This window comes from Lethenteron reissneri, unplaced genomic scaffold (assembly GCF_015708825.2).
Source record: "Lethenteron reissneri isolate LAM-NWPU_2019-01 unplaced genomic scaffold, ASM1570882v1 scaffold_1639, whole genome shotgun sequence".
NCBI lineage: Eukaryota > Metazoa > Chordata > Hyperoartia > Petromyzontiformes > Petromyzontidae > Lethenteron > Lethenteron reissneri.
In genome coordinates this window covers 2,696,887-2,717,091 of record NW_026891376.1, presented here as the reverse complement: position 1 = coordinate 2,717,091, position 20,205 = coordinate 2,696,887, and the positions used below count along the sequence as shown (strand labels likewise).

Below are 20,205 nucleotides of genomic sequence, written 5' to 3'. Positions count from 1 at the left end.
CGTCTGAGTGACTAACTGGGTGACTAGCTGGGTGACTAGCTGGGTGACTAACTGGTACGGCAGTAGGGGTAGGTGAGTGGCTAACTAACTGGGTGACTAACTGGGTGACTAACTGGGTGACTAACTGGGTGGGTGACTAACTGGTATGGCAGTAGGGGTAGGTGAGTGACTGGGTGAGTGACTAACTGGGTGACTAGATGAGTGACTAACTGACTAGGTGACTGATTAACTGGGTGACTATGTGAGTGACTAACTAACTGCGTGGGTGACTAACTGGTACGGCAGTAGGGGTAGGTGAGTGTCTGAGTGACTAACTGGGTGACTAGCTGGGTGACTAGCTGGTTGACTAACTGGTACGGCAGTAGGGGTAGGTGAGCGTCTGAGTGACTAACTGGGTGACTAGCTGGGTGACTAGCTGGGTGACTAACTGGTACGGCAGTAGGGGTAGGTGAGTGTCTGAGTGACTAACTGACTAGGTGACTAACTGGGTGACTATGTGGGTGACTATGTGAGTGACTAGCTGGGCGACTATGTGGGTGACTAACTGAGTGACTAGCTGGGTGACTATGTGGGTGACTAACTGGTACGGCAGTAGGGGTAGGTGAGTGTCTGAGTGACTAACTGGGTGACTAGATGAGTGACTAGCTGAGTGACTAACTGGGTGACTAACTGGGTGACTAACTGGGTGACTAACTGGGTGGGTGACTAACTGGTACGGCAGTAGGGGTAGGTGAGTGACTAACTGGGTGACTATGTGAGTGACTAACTAAGTGGGTGACTAACTGGTACGGCAGTAGGGGTAGGCGTTCCAGGCCTTCGTGACTAACTGGGTGACTAACTAACTGGGTGACTAGCTGGGTGACTAACTGGGTGACTAAGTGGGTGACTAACTGGTACGGCAGTAGGGGTAGGTGAGTGACTATGTGGGTGACTAGCTGGGTGACTATGTGGGTGACTAACTGGTACGGCAGTAGGGGTAGGCGTTCCAGGCCTTCTCGTGACTAAGTGGGTGACTAACTGTGTGGGTGGCTAAGTGGGTGACTGTGTGGGTGACTATGTGGGTGACTAACTGTGTAGGTGACTAAGTGGGTGACTAACTGTGTGGGTGACTATGTGGGTGACTAACTGGTACGGCAGTAGGGGTAGGCGGTCCAGGCCTTCTCGTGACTAAGTGGGTGACTAACTGTGTGGGTGACTAAGTGGGTGACTAACTGTGTGGGTGACTAAGTGGGTGACTAACTGTGTGGGTGACTATGTGGGTGACTAACTGGTACGGCAGTAGGGGTAGGCATTCCAGGCCTTCTCGTGAAACACCAGCGAGCCGCCCGGAGCCAACATCCTCACAAAGCGCGGAACCTTGCTGCTCACTCACGCCGGGGGGGGCAGGGGGGGGGCAAGGGGGGGGCAGGGGGGGGGCAAGGGGGGGAGGCAAGGGGGGGGCACAGGGGGGGGCTCGAAGTGAGTACTAGTGGTGAGCAGCGGTGGTCAGTAGTGGTGAGTAGCGGTGGTATCAGTGGTATCAGTGGTGAGGAGCGGTGGTGAGTAGTGGTGGTGAGTATCAGTGGTGAGTATCGGTGGTGAGTAGCGGTGGTGAGTAGCGGTGGTGAGTGGCGGTGGTGAGTGGCGGTGGTGAGTGGCGGTGGTGAGCAGTGGTGGTGAGTGGCGGTGGTGAGCAGTGGTGGTGAGTAGTGGTGGTGAGTGGCGGTGGTGAGTGGCGGTGGTGAGCAGTGGTGGTGAGTAGCGGTGGTGAGTAGCGGTGGTGAGTGGCGGTGGTGAGTGGCGGTGGTGAGCAGTGGTGGTGAGTGGCGGTGGTGAGTGGCGGTGGTGAGTGGCGGTGGTGAGTAGTAGTGGTGAGTGGCGGTGGTGAGTGGCGGTGGTGAGTGGCGGTGGTGAGTAGTAGTGGTGAGTAGTGGTGGTGAGTAGTAGTGGTGAGTAGTGGTGGTGAGTAGTGGTGGTGAGTAGTAGTGGTGAGTAGTAGTGGTGAGTAGTAGTGGTGAGTAGTGGTGGTGAGTAGCGGTGGTGAGTAGTAGTGGTGAGTAGTAGTGGTGAGTAGTAGTGGTGAGTAGTAGTGGTGGTGAGTAGTAGTGGTGAGTAGTGGTGGTGAGTAGTAGTGGTGAGTAGTGGTGGTGAGTAGTAGTGGTGAGTGGCGGTGGTGAGTAGTGGTGGTGAGTAGTAGTGGTGAGTAGTGGTGGTGAGTAGTAGTGGTGGTGAGTAGCGGTGGTGAGTAGTAGTGGTGAGTAGTGGTGGTGAGTAGTAGTGGTGAGTAGTAGTGGTGAGTAGTAGTGGTGAGTAGTGGTGGTGAGTAGTAGTAGTGGTGAGTAGCGGTGGTGAGTAGCGGTGGTGAGTAGCGCTGGTGAGTAGCGGTGGTGAGTAGCGGTGGTGAGTAGCGGTGGTGAGTAGTGGTGGTGAGTGGTGGTGGTGAGTGGTGGTGGTGAGTGGTGGTGGTGAGTGGTGGTGGTGAGTAGTAGTGAGTAGTGGTGAGTAGTAGTGGTGAGTAGTGGTGGTGAGTGGTGGTGGTGGTGGTGAGTAGTGGTGGTGAGTAGTGGTGGTGAGTAGTAGTGGTGAGTAGTGGTGGTGAGTAGTGGTGGTGAGTAGCGGTGGTGAGTAGTGGTGGTGAGTAGTAGTGGTGAGTAGTAGTGGTGAGTAGTGGTGGTGAGTAGCGGTGGTGAGTAGTGGTGGTGAGTAGTAGTGGTGAGTAGTAGTGGTGAGTAGTGGTGGTGAGTAGCGGTGGTGAGTAGTGGTGGTGAGTAGTAGTGGTGAGTAGTAGTGGTGAGTAGTAGTGGTGAGTAGTAGTGGTGAGTAGCGGTGGTGAGTAGCGGTGGTGAGTAGCGGTGGTGAGTAGTGGTGGTGAGTAGTGGTGGTGAGTAGTGGTGGTGAGTAGTGGTGGTGAGTAGTAGTGGTGAGTAGTAGTGGTGAGTAGTAGTGGTGAGTAGTAGTGGTGAGTAGCGGTGGTGAGTAGCGGTGGTGAGTAGCGGTGGTGAGTAGCGGTGGTGAGTAGCGGTGGTGAGTAGCGGTGGTGAGTAGCGGTGGTGAGTAGCGGTGGTGAGTAGCGGTGGTGAGTAGCGGTGGTGAGTAGTGGTGGTGAGTAGTGGTGGTGAGTAGTGGTGGTGAGTAGTAGTGGTGAGTAGTGGTGGTGAGTAGTAGTGGTGAGTAGTAGTGGTGAGTAGTGGTGGTGAGTGGTGGTGGTGGTGAGTGGTGGTGAGTAGTGGTGGTGAGTAGTAGTGGTGAGTAGCGGTGGTGAGTAGTGGTGGTGAGTAGTGGTGGTGAGTAGTGGTGGTGAGTAGTGGTGGTGAGTAGCGGTGGTGAGTAGCGGTGGTGAGTAGCGGTGGTGAGTAGCGGTGGTGAGTAGCGGTGGTGAGTGGCGGTGGTGAGTAGTGGTGGTGAGTAGTGGTGGTGAGTAGTGGTGGTGAGTAGTGGTGGTGAGTAGTGGTGGTGAGTAGTGGTGGTGAGTAGTGGTGGTGAGTAGTGGTGGTGAGTAGTGGTGGTGAGTAGTGGTGGTGAGTAGCGGTGGTGAGTAGTGGTGGTGAGTAGTAGTGGTGAGTAGTGGTGGTGAGTAGTGGTGGTGAGTAGTGGTGGTGAGTAGTGGTGGTGAGTAGTGGTGGTGAGTAGTGGTGGTGAGTAGCGGTGGTGAGTAGTGGTGAGTAGTAGTAGTGGTGAGTAGTAGTGGTGAGTAGTAGTGGTGAGTAGTGGTGAGTAGTGGTGAGTAGTAGTGAGTAGTAGTGGTGAGTAGTAGTGAGTAGTGGTGAGTAGTAGTGAGTAGTAGTGGTGAGTAGTGGTGGTGAGTAGTGGTGAGTAGTAGTGAGTAGTAGTGGTGAGTAGTAGTGAGTAGTGGTGGTGAGTAGTAGTGAGTAGTGGTGAGTAGTAGTGAGTAGTGGTGGTGAGTAGTAGTGGTGAGTAGTAGTGGTGGTGAGTAGTAGTGGTGAGTAGTAGTGGTGAGTAGTGGTGAGTAGTGGTGAGTAGTAGTGAGTAGTAGTGGTGAGTAGTAGTGAGTAGTGGTGAGTAGTAGTGAGTAGTAGTGGTGAGTAGTAGTGGTGAGTAGTGGTGAGTAGTAGTGAGTAGTAGTGGTGAGTAGTAGTGAGTAGTGGTGGTGAGTAGTAGTGAGTAGTGGTGAGTAGTAGTGAGTAGTAGTGGTGAGTAGTAGTGAGTAGTGGTGGTGAGTAGTGGTGAGTAGTAGTGAGTAGTAGTGGTGAGTAGTAGTGAGTAGTGGTGAGTAGTAGTGGTGAGTAGTAGTGGTGAGTAGTGGTGAGTAGTGGTGAGTAGTAGTGAGTAGTAGTGGTGAGTAGTAGTGAGTAGTGGTGAGTAGTAGTGAGTAGTGGTGAGTAGTAGTGAGTAGTGGTGAATAGTAGTGAGTAGTGGTGGTGAGTAGTAGTGGTGAGTAGTGGTGGTGAGTAGTGGTGAGTAGTGGTGAGTAGTGGTGAGTAGTAGTGGTGGTGAGTAGTAGTGGTGAGTAGTGGTGAGTAGTGGTGAGTAGTAGTGGTTAGTAGTGGTGAGTAGTGGTGAGTAGTAGTGGTGAGTAGTGGTGGTGAGTAGTGGTGGTGAGTAGTGGTGGTGAGTAGTAGTGGTGAGTAGTGGTGGTGAGTAGTAGTGGTGAGTAGTAGTGAGTAGTAGTGGTGAGTAGTAGTGGTGAGTAGTGGTGAGTAGTAGTGGTGAGTAGTAGTGGTGAGTAGTAGTAGTGAGTAGTAGTGGTGAGTAGTGGTGAGTAGTAGTAGTGAGTAGTGGTGAGTAGTAGTGGTGAGTAGTAGTGGTGAGTAGTAGTGAGTAGTAGTGGTGAGTAGTAGTGAGTAGTAGTGGTGAGTAGTAGTGGTGAGTAGTGGTGAGTAGTAGTAGTGAGTAGTAGTGAGTAGTAGTGAGTAGTAGTGGTGAGTAGTGGTGAGTAGTAGTGGTGAGTAGTAGTGAGTAGTAGTGGTGAGTAGTAGTGAGTAGTAGTAGTGAGTAGTAGTGGTGAGTAGTGGTGAGTAGTAGTGGTGAGTAGTGGTGAGTAGTAGTAGTGAGTAGTAGTGAGTAGTAGTGAGTAGTAGTGGTGAGTAGTGGTGAGTAGTAGTGGTGAGTAGTAGTGAGTAGTAGTGGTGAGTAGTAGTGAGTAGTAGTAGTGAGTAGTAGTGGTGAGTAGTGGTGAGTAGTAGTAGTGAGTAGTGGTGAGTAGTAGTGAGTAGTAGTGAGTAGTAGTGGTGAGTAGTGGTGAGTAGTAGTGGTGAGTAGTGGTGAGTAGTAGTGGTGAGTAGTAGTGGTGAGTAGTAGTGAGTAGTAGTGGTGAGTAGTAGTGAGTAGTAGTGGTGAGTAGTAGTGAGTAGTAGTGGTGAGTAGTAGTGGTGAGTAGTAGTGGTGAGTAGTGGTGGTGAGTAGTAGTGAGTAGTGGTGGTGAGTAGTAGTGAGTAGTAGTGGTGAGTAGTAGTGAGTAGTAGTGGTGAGTAGTGGTGAGTAGTGGTGGTGAGTAGTGGTGGTGAGTAGTGGTGGTGAGTAGTGGTGGTGAGTAGTAGTGAGTAGTGGTGAGTAGTGGTGGTGAGTAGTGGTGGTGAGTAGTGGTGGTGAGTAGTGGTGGTGAGTAGTGGTGGTGAGTAGCGGTGGTGAGTAGTAGTGAGTAGTAGTAGTGAGTAGTAGTGAGTAGTAGTGGTGAGTAGTAGTGGTGAATAGTGGTGAGTAGTAGTAGTGAGTAGTAGTGAGTAGTAGTGGTGAGTAGTAGTGGTGAGTAGTGGTGAGTAGTAGTGAGTAGTGGTGAGTAGTGGTGGTGAGTAGTGGTAGTGAGTAGTAGTGAGTAGTAGTGGTGAGTAGTGGTGGTGAGTAGTAGTGGTGAGTAGTAGTGGTGGTGAGTAGTAGTGGTGGTGAGTAGTAGTGGTGAGTAGTAGTGGTGAGTAGTGGTGAGTAGTGGTGAGTAGTGGTGGTGAGTAGTGGTGAGTAGTGGTGAGTAGTGGTGAGTAGTAGTGAGTAGTAGTGAGTAGTGGTGAGTAGTAGTGAGTAGTAGTGGTGAGTAGTAGTGAGTAGTAGTAGTGAGTAGTAGTAGTGAGTAGTGGTGAGTAGTAGTAGTGAGTAGTGGTGAGTAGTGGTGAGTAGTAGTGAGTAGTAGTAGTGAGTAGTGGTGAGTAGTAGTGAGTAGTAGTAGTAGTGAGTAGTAGTAGTGAGTAGTAGTGAGTAGTAGTGGTGAGTAGTAGTGGTGAGTAGTAGTGAGTAGTAGTGGTGAGTAGTAGTGGTGAGTAGTGGTGAGTAGTAGTGGTGAGTAGTGGCGAGTAGTAGTGAGTAGTGGTGAGTAGTAGTAGTAGTAGTAGTGAGTAGTAGTAGTGAGTAGTAGTGAGTAGTAGTAGTGAGTAGTGGTGAGTAGTGGTGGTGAGTAGTGGTGAGTAGTGAGTAGTAGTGGTGAGTAGTAGTGAGTAGTGGTAGTGAGTAGGTGGTGAGTAGTGGTGAGTAGTAGTGAGTAGTAGTGGTGAGTAGTGGCGGTGAGTAGTGGTGAGTATTGGTGAGTAGTAGTGAGTAGTAGTGGTGAGTAGTGGTGAGTAGTGGTGAGTATCACCTCTGCACATGGTAGATCTTGTGCGTGTACTGTGGTGGTGAGGAGTAGTGGTGAGTAGTGGTGGTGAGTAGCGCTGGTGAGTAGTGGTGAGTAGTGGTGAGTAGTAGTGGTGAGTAGTGGTGAGTATCACCTCTGCACATGGTAGATCTTGTGCGTGTACTGCCCCCGCTCTCCGTCCTTCTCGTACGGCTCGTTCTTGAGAACCTGGATCCCCTCGCCGCCCCCCGTCTCGTTCTTACTCGCCTCGGCGACTGCGTACAGCTGCCCCACCTGGTACTGTGATCACACGGGGGGTCAGGGGTCAGGCAGACACGTGGGTGAGGGAGACACGGGGGTCAGGGGTCAGGGAGACACGTGGGTTAGAGACACGGGGTCAGGGGTCAGGGGTCAGGGAGACACAAGGTGAGAGAGACACGGGGTTAGGGAGACACGTTGGTGAGAGAGACACGGGGTGAGGGAGACGCGGGGTGAGGGAGACACGTTGGTGAGAGAGACACGGAGTGAGGGAGACACGGGGTGAGGGAGACACCACGGGGTGAGGGAGACGCGGGTGAGGGAGACACGGGGCGAGGGAGACACGGGGGTCAGGGGTGAGTGAGACACGGGGTGAGGGAGACACGGGGCGAGGGAGACACGGGGTGAGGGAGACACGGGGTGAGGGAGACACGGGGTGAGGGAGACACGGGGTGAGAGAGACACGGGGTGAGGGAGACACGGGGTTAGAGAGACACGGGGTTAGAGAGACACGGGGTGAGGAAGACACGGGGCGAGGGAGACACGGGGCGAGGGAGACACGGGGTGAGGGAGACACGGGGCGAGGGAGACACGGGGTGAGAGAGACACGGGGTTAGAGAGACACGGGGTGAGGAAGACACGGGGCGAGGGAGACACGGGGCGAGGGAGACACGGGGTGAGGGAGACACGGGGTGAGGAAGACACGGGGCGAGGGAGACACGGGGCGAGGGAGACACGGGGCGAGAGAGACACGGGGTTAGAGAGACACGGGGTGAGGAAGACACGGGGCGAGGGAGACACGGGGTGAGGGAGACACGGGGTTAGAGAGACACGGGGTGAGGGAGACACGGGGCGAGGGAGACACAGGGTGAGGGAGACACTGGGTGAGGGAGACACTGGGTGAGGGAGACACAGGGTGAGGGAGACACTGGGCGAGGGAGACACAGGGCGAGGGAGACACAGGGTGAGGGAGACACGGGGTGAGGGAGACACGGGGGTCAGGGGTCAGGGGTCAGGTAGACACGTGAGTTAGAGAGACACCACGTGGGTGAGGGAGGGACGGGGGTCAGGGGTCAGGGAGACACGTGGGTTAGAGACACGGGGTCAGGGGTCAGGGAGACAAGGGGTTAGAGACACACCACGGGGTGAGGGAGACACGGGGTTAGAGAGACACGGGGTGAGGGAGACACACACACCGATAGACAGACACACACAGACAAGTGCTGTTAGCGAGCACCTATTAAGGCCGGCACGGCCGCCTTTGTCTCCCCAGTGGCGATGTTTACGACACAACCTCGGAGAGGCCCAGGACCGGTTCAGATAATTGCCACAAAGCTCCCCCACACACTCACTCACCACCTACTCACCCAACCACCCACTCACTCACTCAACCACTCACTCACCCACCCACCCACTCACCCAACCACCCACTCACCCACCCACCCACTCAACCACTCACCCACCCACCCACCCACTAACTCACCACCTACTCACTCAACCACTCACTCACCCACTCAAACACTCACCCACCCAACCACCCACTCACCCAACCACTCACTCACCCACCCACCCACTCAACCACTCACCCACCCACTCACCCACCCACTCAACCACTCACTCAACCACTCACTCACCCACCCACCCAATCAACCACTCACCCACCCAACCACCCACTCACCCAACCACTCACTCACCCACCCACCCACCCACTCAACCACTCACCCACCCACTCACCCACCCACTCAACCACTCACTCACCCACCCACCCAACCACTCACCCACCCAACCACCCACTCACCCAACCACTCACTCACCCACCCACCCACTCAACCACTCACTCACCCAACCACCCACCCACCCACTCAACCACTCACTCACCCAACCACCCACCCACTCAACCACTCACTCACCCAACCACCCACCCACCCACTCAACCACTCACTCACCCACCTACTCACCCACCCAACCACCCACCCACCCACTAACTCAACCACTCACCCACCCACCCACCCACTACTCACCCACCCAACCACCCACTCACTCAACCACTCACCCATCCACCCAACCACCCACTCACTCAGCCATTCACCCAACCACCCAACCACCCACTCACTCAACCACCCACCCACTACTCACCCACCCACCCACTACTCACCCACCCACCCACCCACCCACCCACTCACCCACCCACTACTCACCCACCCACCCACCCAACCACCCACTCACCCACCCACTCACCCACCCACTACTCACCCACTCACCCACCCAACCACCCAACCACCCACTCACCCACCCACCCACCCAACCAACCACCCACTCACTCAACCACTCACCCACCCACCCACTACTCACCCACCCACCCACCCACTCACCCGCCCACTCACCCACCCACTCGCTCACTCAACCACTCATCCACCCAACCACCCACCCACCCACCCAACCACCCACTCACTCAGCTATCCACCCAACCACCCACTCACTCAGCTATCCACCCAACCACCCACTCACCCACCCAACCACCCAACCACCCACTCACCCACTCACCCACCCAACCACCCACCCACCCACTCACCCACTCACCCACCCACTCACCCACCCACTCACCCACCCAACCACCCACTCGCCCACCCAACCACCCACCCACTCGCCCACCCAACCACCCACTCGCCCACCCGCCCACCCAACCACCCACCCACCCACCCACTCATCCACCCACCCACCCACCCAACCACCCAGCCACCCACCCAACCACTCACTCACTCACCCATCCACCCACCCACCCACCCAACCACCCACCCAACCACCCACTCACCCACCCAATCACCCACTCACCTACCCAACTTCCCACCCACTCACCCACCCACCCAACTACCCACTCACCCACTCACCCACCCACCCAACCACCCACTCACTCACCCACCCATCCACCCACTCATCCACCCACCCAACCACTCACTCAACCACCCACTCACCCAAACACCCACCCACCCGCTCGCCCACCCACCCACCCGCTCGCCCACCCACCCGCTCGCCCACCCAACCACCCACCCACTCATCCACCCGACCAACCACCCACCCACTCACCTCACCCACCCACCCACTCACCCACCCACCCACTCACCCACCCACCCACCCACTCACTCACCCACCCACCCACCCACCCACCCACTCACCCACCCACCCACCCACTCACCCACCCACCCACCCACTCACCCACCCACCCACCCACCCACTCACCCACCCACCCACCCACCCACTCACCCACCCACTCACCCAACCACCCACCCAACCACCAACCCACTCACCCACCCAACCACCCACCCAACCACCAACCCACTCACCCACCCAACCACTCACCCAACCACCCACTCACCCACTCAACCACCCACCCACTCACTCATCCACTCACCCACCCACTCACCCACCCACTCATCCACCCACTCACCCACTCATCCACCCACTCACCCACTCATCCACCCACTCACCCACTCATCCACCCACTCACCCACTCATCCACCCACTCACCCACCCACTCACCCACTCACCCACCCACCCACCCACTCACTCACCCACCCACCCACCCACTCACCCACTCACCCACCCACTCACCCACTCACCCACCCACTCACCCACTCACCCACCACTCACCCACCCACTCACCCACTCACCCACCCACTCACCCACCCACCCACCCAACCACCCACCCACCCTGTAATCCTAGACACGCCGTATCAGCGCCATCTCTGTAATCTCAGCAGAGCTGCACACAATGGCAGCAATAGTGGAACGCCTCAATTATTCACTCCCAGTGGCAGGGCCGAGGGGTCAAGGCAAAGATCTCCCAGGTAGCCTCTAGCAGGGCTGTAGGGGCAAGTGCTCATTATTGTACGTACTCAGCTCACCCAGGTAGCCTCTAGCAGGGCTGTAGGGATAAGTGCTCATTATTGTACATACTCAGCTCACCCAGGTAGCCTCTAGCAGGGCTGTAGGGGCAAGTGCTCATTATTGTACATACTCAGCTCACCCAGGTAGCCTCTAGCAGGGCTGTAGGGGCAAGTGCTCATTATTGTACATACTCAGCTCACCCAGGTAGCCTCTAGCAGGGCTGTAGGGGCAAGTGCTCATTATAGTACATACTCAGCTCACCCAGGTAGCCTCCACCACTACGACAACACCACCACCACCACTACACCACTACACCACCAACACTACACCACCACCAACACTACACCACCACCAACACTACACCACCACCAACACTACACCACTACTGCATCACCACCACCACTACACCACTACACCACCACCACTACTGCATCACCACCACTACACCACCACACCACTACTACACCACCACTCCACCACTAAACCACCACCACCACACCACAACTACAACACCACCACAACTACAACACCACCACCACTACACCACCACCACCGTAATACCACCACCACCACCGTAATACCACCAACACCCCACCACCACCACTACCACCACCACTACCACCACCACTACTACACCACCACTACACCACCACCACTATTACACCACCACCACTACCCGTTGTTGTGGTGGTTGTGGTGATTGTTGTGGCGGTTGTGGCGACGGGAGTCCAACTCGGCTGCGCTAACCGCTGCGCCACCGCTCCCCGGCTCGTGGTGGGGGGGGGGGGATCAGCCCACCACGTGACCCACCAGCCACTGGATTATCCTGTCCACGTGGGTCATGTGATCGAGGGGAGGGGGCGAGGGGAGGGGGGGTGGGTGAGTGGGTGAGTGGGTGAGTTGGTGGATAAATGAGTGGGTGGGTGAGAGTGAGTGAGTGGGTGGGTGAGTGAGTGGGTGGGTGAGTGGGTGGGTGAGTGGGTGGGTGAGTGGGTGGGTGGATGGGTGGATGGGTGAGTGGGTGGGTGAGTGAGTGAGAGGGTGAGAGGATGAGTGAGTGAGAGGGTGAGTGAGTGGGTGGGTGGATGGATGGGTGAGTGAGTGGGTGAGTGGGTGAGTGGGTGGGTGAGTGAAAGGGTGAGTGAGTGGGTGGATGGGTGAGTGAGTGAGTGAGTGGGTGAGTGAGTGGGTGGGTGCATGGGTGAGTGAGAGGGTGAGTGAGTGTGTGGATGGGTGAGTGAGTGGGTGAGTGAGTGGGTGGGTGAGTCAGTGAGCACGTAACCCACGTGCACTCCTACTTATTCACTCACCCACTCACTCAAATAGCTCACTCAATCACCCATTAATGCATTCACTCACTCGCTAACTCAGTGAGCCCTTCACTCACTCACACATTCACTCAGCCACTCACCCACCAATTCACCCTCTTACTCCTCCATTCACTCACCCATTCACCCACTCACCCATTTACCCACTCACCCACTCACCCACCCACCCACTCACCCGTGCACTCACCCGTGCACTCACTCAATCACTCACCCGTTCACTCACCCATTCCTTTACCCAATCACTCACCCACTCACTCACCCATTCACCCAATCACTCACCCACGCACTCACCCACGCACTCACCCGCTCACTCACCCGCTCACTCACCCGCGCACTCACCCGCGCACTCACCCGCGCACTCACCCGCGCACTCACCCGCGCACTCACCCGCTCACTCACCCGCGCACTCACCCGCTCACTCACCCGCTCACTCACCCGCTCACTCACCCGCTCACTCACCCACGCACTCACCCACGCACTCACCCACGCACTCACCCGTTCACTCACCCACTCGCTCACCACATCTGCCCTGACCACGTAGGGCTGCGAGACACCGCGGGGTGCTGGGCCCAAGGTTGGATTCCTGCACGGGGCGTGAGCGGCGTGTGGGAGGGTTGCAGGGCTGGGTGGGTGAGACGCTCACTCACCAACTCACTCACCAACTCACTCACCCACTCGCTCACCCGCCCGCCCGCTCACCCACTCACTCACTCACCCGCCCGCCCGCTCACTCGCTCACCCACTCACTCGCTCACCCACTCACTCACCCACTCACTCACTCATCAACTCGTTCTCTGGCTCAATCACTCACTCGCCCGCCCGCTCACTCACTCACTCGCTCACTCACCCACTCACTCACCCACTCACTCACTCGCTCGCCCACTCACCCACTCACTCGCTCACCCACTCACTCACCCGCCCGCTCACCAACTCGCCCGCTCGCTCACTCATCAACTCGTTCTCTGGCTCAATCACTCACTCGCCCGCCCGCTCACTCACTCACTCGCTCACTCACCCACTCACTCACCCACTCGCTCACTCACCCGCCCGCTCATTCACTCACCAACTCGTTCTCTGGCTCGCTCACTCACTCACCCACTCACTCACTCGCTCGCCCACTCACCCACTCACTCACTCGCTCGCCCACTCACCCACTCACTCGCTCACCCACTCACTCACCCGCCCGCTCACCAACTCGCCCGCTCACTCACCCACTCACTCACCCACTCGCTCACTCACCCACTCGCTCACTCACCCACTCGCTCACTCACCCACCCACCCGCCCGCTCGTTCACTCACCAACTCGTTCTCTGGCTCGCTCACTCACTCACCCACTCACTCACTCGTCCGCCCACTCACCCACTCACTCACTCGCTCGCTCACTCACCCATGCATTCACTCGCTCGCTTACCCACTCACTCGCTCACTCAGTCACCCATTCGTACTCTCGCTCGCTCGCTCACCCATTCATTCATTCGGGGGAGGGAGGGAGAGAGGGAGGGAGGGGGTGGCCGAGTGAGTGGGTAGGTGAGCGTGAGAGTGGGTGAGTTGGTGAGTGGGTGGATGAGTGGGTGAGTGAGCGAGAGAGTTGGTGAGTGGGTGGGTGAGTGAGTGGGTAAGTGGGTGGATGAGTGGGTGAGTGAGCGAGAGAGTGGGTGAGTGGGTGGGTGAGTGGGTGGGTGAATGGGTGAGTGAGTGGGTGAGTGAGCGACTGAGTGGGTGAGTGAGATAGTGAGTGGGTGAGTGGGTGGATGAGTGAGTGGGTGGATGAGTGAGTGGGTGGGTGGGTGGAAGAGTGGGTGAGTGAGCGAGAGAGTGAGCGAGAGAGTGGGTGAGTGAGTGGTGGGGTGAGTGACAGGACCGGTTTGACGTGGGGTCTGTACTGAACGTGAACTCACACAGCAGCCAAAGGGCAGGGTGAGTAATTAGAGGCGCCACGTTGGCGAGGAGATGTTAACGCCCTCGCCTGATATACAGGAGGTCGTGGGTTCGACCCAGACCCTGACGCCTGCTGCTGTATATTTGCGTGTCTCTCATCATAATCATCACGGTAAAATACAAACGAGTTCTTCATCTAAGTAGTTGGGTGAGCATGCGAGTGGTCGAGTGTGTGGGTGAGTGAGTGGGCGAGTGTGTGGGTGAGTGAGTGGGCGAGTGTGTGGGTGAGTGTGTGGGTGAGTGGGTGAGTGAGTGGGTGAGTGAGCGAGTGTATGGGTGAGTGAGTGGGTGAGTGAGTGGGTGAGTGAGTGGGCGAGTGAGCGAGTGTGTGGGTGAATGTGGGTGAGTGAGCAAGTGGGCGAGTGAATGGGCGAGTGAGTGGGCGAGTGTGTGAGTGAGTGAGTGAGCGAGTGGGCGAGTGTGTGGGTGAGTGACCGAGTGGGTGAGTGTGGGTGAGTGAGTGGGCGAGTGAGTGGGCGAGTGAGTGGGCGAGTGATTGAGTGGGCAAGTGTGTGGGTGAGTGAGTGGGTGAGCGTATGGGCGAGCGAGTGGATGAGCGAATAGGTGAGTGGCTAAGTGGGTGAGCATGTGGGTGAGTGGGTGAGTGAGCGAGTGGGCGAGTGACTAAGTGGGTAACTGGCTAAGTGGGTGAGTGGCTAAGTGGGAGATTGAACAGCCCCTGGGGAGACAAAGGCGGCCGGGCAGGCATGGGTGGTGGTGGCCACACAAACAACAACCACAGGCACTGCTGCTGCTACTCGCTCCTGACAGCACTTGCCCTAACTTGTCTGTTAGAGGCTACCTGGGGGACTTTTGTCTGTGTGTGTAGGCACTGCTGCTGTTTCTAATCGCTACTGACAGCACTTGCCCCAACTTGTCTGTTAGAGGCTACCTGGGGGACCTTTGTGTGTTGGCACTGATGCTACTCGCTCCTGACAGCACTTGCCCCAACTTGTCTGTTAGAGGCTACCTGGGGGACCTGTCTGTGTGTAGGCACTGCTGCTACTCGCTACTGACAGCACTTGCCCCAACTTGCCTGTTAGAGGCTACCTGGGGGACCTTTGTCTGTGTGTAGGCACTGCTACTACTCGCTACTGACAGCACTTGCCCCAACATGTCCGTTAGAGGCTACCTGGGGGACCTTTGTCTGTGTGTGTAGGTGCTGCTACTGACAGCACTTGCCCCAACGGTCTGTTTGAGGCTACCTGGGGGACCTTTGTCTGTGTGTGTAGGTGCTGCTACTGACAGCACTTGCCCCAACTTGTCTGTTAGAGGCTACCTGGGGGACCTTTGTCTGTGTGCGTAGGCACTGCTGCTACTCGCTACTGACAGCACTTGCCCCAACTTGTCTGTTAGAGGCTACCTGGGGGACCTTTGTCTGTGCTGCTGCTACTAACAGCACTTGCCCCAGTAACCTCTTGCAGGCTACACGGGAGACCTTTGCCTCTGTGTGTGAGTGTCTGTGTGTGTCTGTGTGTGTGTCTGTGTGTGTCTGTCTGAGTGTGTCTGTGTGTGTGTAAGTGTGTGTGTCTGTGTGTGTGTAAGTGTGTCTGTCTGTGTGTCTGTCTGAGTGTGTCTGTGTGAGTGTGTCTGTGTGAGTGTCTGTGTGAGTGTGTCTGTGTGTCTGTGTGAGTGTGCGGTGTGTGAGTGTGTCTGTGTGAGTGTATCTGTGTGTATCTGTGTGTATCTGTGTGTCTGTGTGTGTGTCAGTGTGTCAGTGTGTCTGTCTGTGTGTCTGTCTGTGTGTCTGTGTGAGTGTGTCTGTGTGAGTGTGTCTGTGTGAGTGCGTGTGTGTGAGTGCGTGTGTGCGTATCTGTGTGTCTGTGTGTGTCTGTGTGTCTGTGTGTGTCTGTGTGTCTGTGTGTCTGTGTGAGTGTGCGGTGTGTGAGTGTGTCTGTGTGAGTGTCTGTGTGTGTCTTTGTGTGTATCTGTGTGTCTGTGTGTGTAAGTGTGTGTGTAAGTGTGTGTGTCAGTGTGTGTGTCAGTGTGTGTGTCAGTGTCTGTCTGTGTGTCTGTCTGTGTGTCTGTCTGTGTGAGTGTGTCTGTGTGAGTGTGTCTGTCTGTGTGTGTCTGTGTGTGTGTCTGTGTGTGTCTGTGTGTGTGTCTGTGTGTCTGTGTGAGTGTGTGTGTGTGAGTGTCTGTGTGCGTCTGTGTGTGTGAGTGTGTCTGTGTGAGTGTCTGTGTGAGTGTCTTTGTGTGTATCTGTGTGTCTGTGTGTGTGTCAGTGTGTCAGTGTGTCTGTCTGTGTGTCTGTCTGTGTGAGTGTGTCTGTGTGAGTGTGTCTGTGTGAGTGTGTCTGTGTGAGTGTGTCTGTGTGAGTGTGTCTGTGTGTGTGTCTGTCTGTGTGTCTGTCTGTGTGAGTGTGTCTGTGTGAGTGTGTCTGTGTGTGTGCGTGTGTGCGTATCTGTGCGTATCTGTGTGTGTCCGTGTGTGTCTGTGTGTGTCCGTGTGTGTCTGTGTGTGTGTCTGTGTGTCTGTGAGTGTGCGTCTGTGTGTGTGAGTGTCTGTGTGAGTGTCTGTGTGTGTCTGTGTGTGTCTTTGTGTGTCTTTGTGTGTATCTGTGTGTCTGTGTAGTGTAGCGGGTAGCACTACGCTGCGCTACGAACCCGGCGACCCGAGTTCGATTCCCGCTCACGGCCAACACCACCAGTGACAGCGATTATCTGAACCGACCCGGGCCTCCCCTAGGTCGACTCAGCCTCAAATGAGTTACCTGGTGTAGCTGTGTAGTAAACATCGCTAGCACTGGGGAGACAAAGGCGGCCGGGCGTGGTGGTGCTGGCCACCCACCCCCTCGTGTGCCGTGCCGGCCTTCATAGGTACTGCTCGCTAACAGCACTTGCCCCTACAGTCTGTTAAGGCTACACGGGGGATCTTTGTCTTTGTCTGACGTAGTAAATCGATAACTGCAGGCGGCTCGTCTCACGTGACACGCACTCGGGGTCACGTGGCTTAGCCTCGTGCACGGCTCATCAGCAGTCACGGAACCAGTCACGTGGGGTGTGGACACGTGACCAGGGAGATGTTGACTACCTCACCCGGTACGCAGGAGGTCGTGGGTTCCATCTCGACCCTGACGATGCCTGCTGCAGCTGCTGTAGATGTTGGAGTCTGCGTCTCTCTCTCATCACCATCATCACGGTGGCTACGGAGATGTTGACTACCTCGCCTGGTACGCAGGAGGTCGTGGGTTCGATCCCAGACCCTGACGGGAGATGTTGACTACCTCGCCCGGCACGCAGGAGGTCGTGGGTTCGATCCCGACCCTGACGATGCCTATTGCTGTATATTTGGAGTTTGCGTGTCTCCCTCTCCGTGGTGAGATGTTGACTACCTCGCCTGGTACGCAGGAGGTCGTGGGTTCGATCCCGGACCCTGACGACGCCTGCTGCTGCTGTAGATGTTGGAGTCTGCGTCTCTCTCCCTGTGGTGGTCTCTGTAGGTCTCTGTGTGGGTGTGTGTCTCTGTGTGGGTGTGTGTCTCTGTGTGTGTCTCTGTGTGTGTCTCTGTGTGTGTCTCTGTGTGTGTCTCTGTGTGTGTCTCTGTGTGTGTCTCTGTGTGTGTCTCTGTGTGTGTCTCTGTGTGTGTCTCTGTGTGTGTCTCTGTGTGTGTCTCTGTGTGTGTCTCTGTGTGTGTCTCTGTGTGTGTCTCTGTGTGTGTCTCTGTGTGGGTCTCTGTGTGTGTCTCTGTGTGTGTCTCTGTGTGTGTCTCTGTGTGTGTCTCTGTGTGTGTCTCTGTGTGTGTCTCTGTGTGTGTCTCTGTGTGTGTCTCTGTGTGTGTCTCTGTGTGGGTCTCTGTGTGGGTCTCTGTGTGGGTCTCTGTGTGGGTCTCTGTGTGGGTCTCTGTGTGGGTCTCTGTGTGGGTCTCTCTGTGTGAGTGGTTGAGTGAGTGGTTGAGTGACTGGCTGAGTGTAGGTTGAGTGACTGGCTGAGTGAGTGGCTGAGTGAGTGGCTGAGTGAGTGGCTGAGTGAGTGGCTGAGTGAGTGGCTGAGTGAGTGGCTGAGTGAGTGGCTGAGTGAGTGGCTGAGTAGTGAGTGAGTGGTTGGGTGAGTGGTTAAGCGAGTGGTTGAGCGGGTGGATGAGTAGGTGGGTAGTAAGTGGGTGGGTGAGCTATGTGCCAATTATCTGAACTGGTCCAGGGCCTCTCCTAGGTCGACTCAGCCTCAAATGAGTTTCCTCTTTGCGGTGTGGTAAACATCGCTAGCACTGGGGGAGAGGCGTGGTGCTGGCCACCCACCCCCTCGTGTGCCACTACTAACTGCACTTGCCCCTACAGCCTGCTGCAGGCTACCTAGGGCACATTTGTCTGTGTGAGTTGAGGGCTGGACTCCAGCCCCCAGGCTCCGCACAGATGGGCACAATAACACCCTGCACTGTACTGACACACCTAGCACTGTACTGACACACCCAGCACTGTACTGACACACCCAGCACTGACACATCCATGCACTCTGCCTCACCCACTCACCCATTCACACACTCACCCACCCACTCACCCACCCACTCACCCACCCACTCACCCACTCGTCCACTCACCCCACCACCCCACCACCCACTCACCCCACCACCCACTCACCCCACCACCCACTCACCCCACCACCCACTCACTCACCCCACCACCCACCCACTCACCCCACCACCCACCCACTCACCCCACCACCCACCCACTCACCCCACCACCCACCCACTCACCACCCACTCACCCCACCACCCACCCACCCACTCACCCCACCACCCACCCACTCACCCCACCACCCACCCACTCACCACACCACCCACTCACCCCACCACCCACCCACTCACCACACCACCCACTCACCCCACCACCCACTCACCCCACCACCCACTCACCCCACCACCCACCACCCACTCACCCCACCACCCACTCACCCCACCACCCACTCACCCCACCACCCACTCACCCCACCACCCACTCACCCCACCACCCACCACCCACTCACCCCATCACCCACCACCCACTCACCCCATCACCCACTCACCCCACCACCCACTCACCCACTCACCCATCCACCCACTCACCCCACCACCCACTTACCCACTCACCCCACCACCCACCCACCCCACTCACCCCACCACCCACTCACCCACTCACCCATCCACCCACTCACCCACTCACCCCACCACCCACTCACCCACTCACCCCACCACCCACCTCCCACCACCCACCCACCCCACTCACCCCACCACCCACTCACCCACTCACCCCACCACCCACTCACCCACTCACCCACCCACACCACTCACCCCACCCACCCATCTTACCTCTTCCACAGAAATTGGCAGCAGCACGCGGCTGTAAGACACAAACAACACAAACAACAACTCAATTAGTCACCACAGATAGAGACAAAGCTCCCCCCGCTCGCTAGGATAGCCCCTTGACACTCGATGGGGCAAGTGCTGTCAGTAGCAAGCAGCAGCAGCAGCGTCTGTACACACACAGAGACAAAGGTCCCCCAGGTAGCCTCTAGCAGTGATGTAGGGGCAAGTGCTGTCAGTAGCGAGTAGCAGCAGCGTCTGTACACACACAGAGACAAAGGCCCTCCAGGTAGCCTCTAGCAGTGATGTAGGGGCAAGTGCTGTCAGTAGCGAGTAGCAGCAGCGTTTGTACACACACGCAGACAAAGGTCCCCCAGGTAGCTTCTAGCAGTGATGTAGGGGCAAGTGCTTTCAGTAGCGAGTAGCAGCAGCGTCTGTACACACACACACAGACAAAGGTCCCCCAGGTAACCTCTAGCAGTGATGTAGGGGCAAGTGCTGTTCGTAGCGAGTAGTAGCAGCAGCGTCTGCACGGATCATCATTCACTCACACTCACCGACTTTCATTCACTCACACACCAACTCATTCACTCACACACCGACTCATTCACTCACACCGACTCATTTGACCCATTCACTCACACTCACTGACTTTCATTCACTCAAACACCAATTCATTCACTTACACACCGACTCATTCACTCACACTCACTGACTTCCATTAACTCACACACCGACTCATAACTCACACACTCACTCATTCACTCACCCACTCACCACACACTAAAGAAAGCTCCCCCAGGTAGCCTCTAACAGGCTATAGGGGCAAGTGAATCTGACACAGCCATTATGAACTTGACACAGCAATTTACCACCACCAACACAATTGGGCGGGAGACAAAGGCGGCCGGGCGAGTGTGAGTGTTACTGGCCACCCACCCCCTCTGTGTGTGGCCACAGTGGCAGCAGCCTTCGTAGACGCTGCTGCTACTGACAGCACTTGCCCATACAGCACTGTTAGAGGCTACCTGGGGGGTT

General features: G+C 56.5%; 1 protein-coding gene across 1 annotated transcript; it reads right to left on the bottom strand.

Moving 5' to 3' along the window:
* Nucleotides 1–1,238: 1,238 nt before the first annotated feature.
* LOC133363062 (phosphatidylinositol transfer protein beta isoform-like) lies at nt 1,239–11,464 on the bottom strand. The gene is made up of 3 exons (XM_061582072.1): nt 11,432–11,464; nt 6,633–6,778; nt 1,239–1,360 (listed from the first exon to the last, which is right to left on the bottom strand). The coding sequence occupies exons 1-3, from the start codon at nt 11,462–11,464 to the stop codon at nt 1,264–1,266; spliced, it is 276 nt and encodes a 91-aa protein (XP_061438056.1). The 3' UTR covers nt 1,239–1,263.
* Nucleotides 11,465–20,205: the final 8,741 nt, after the last annotated feature.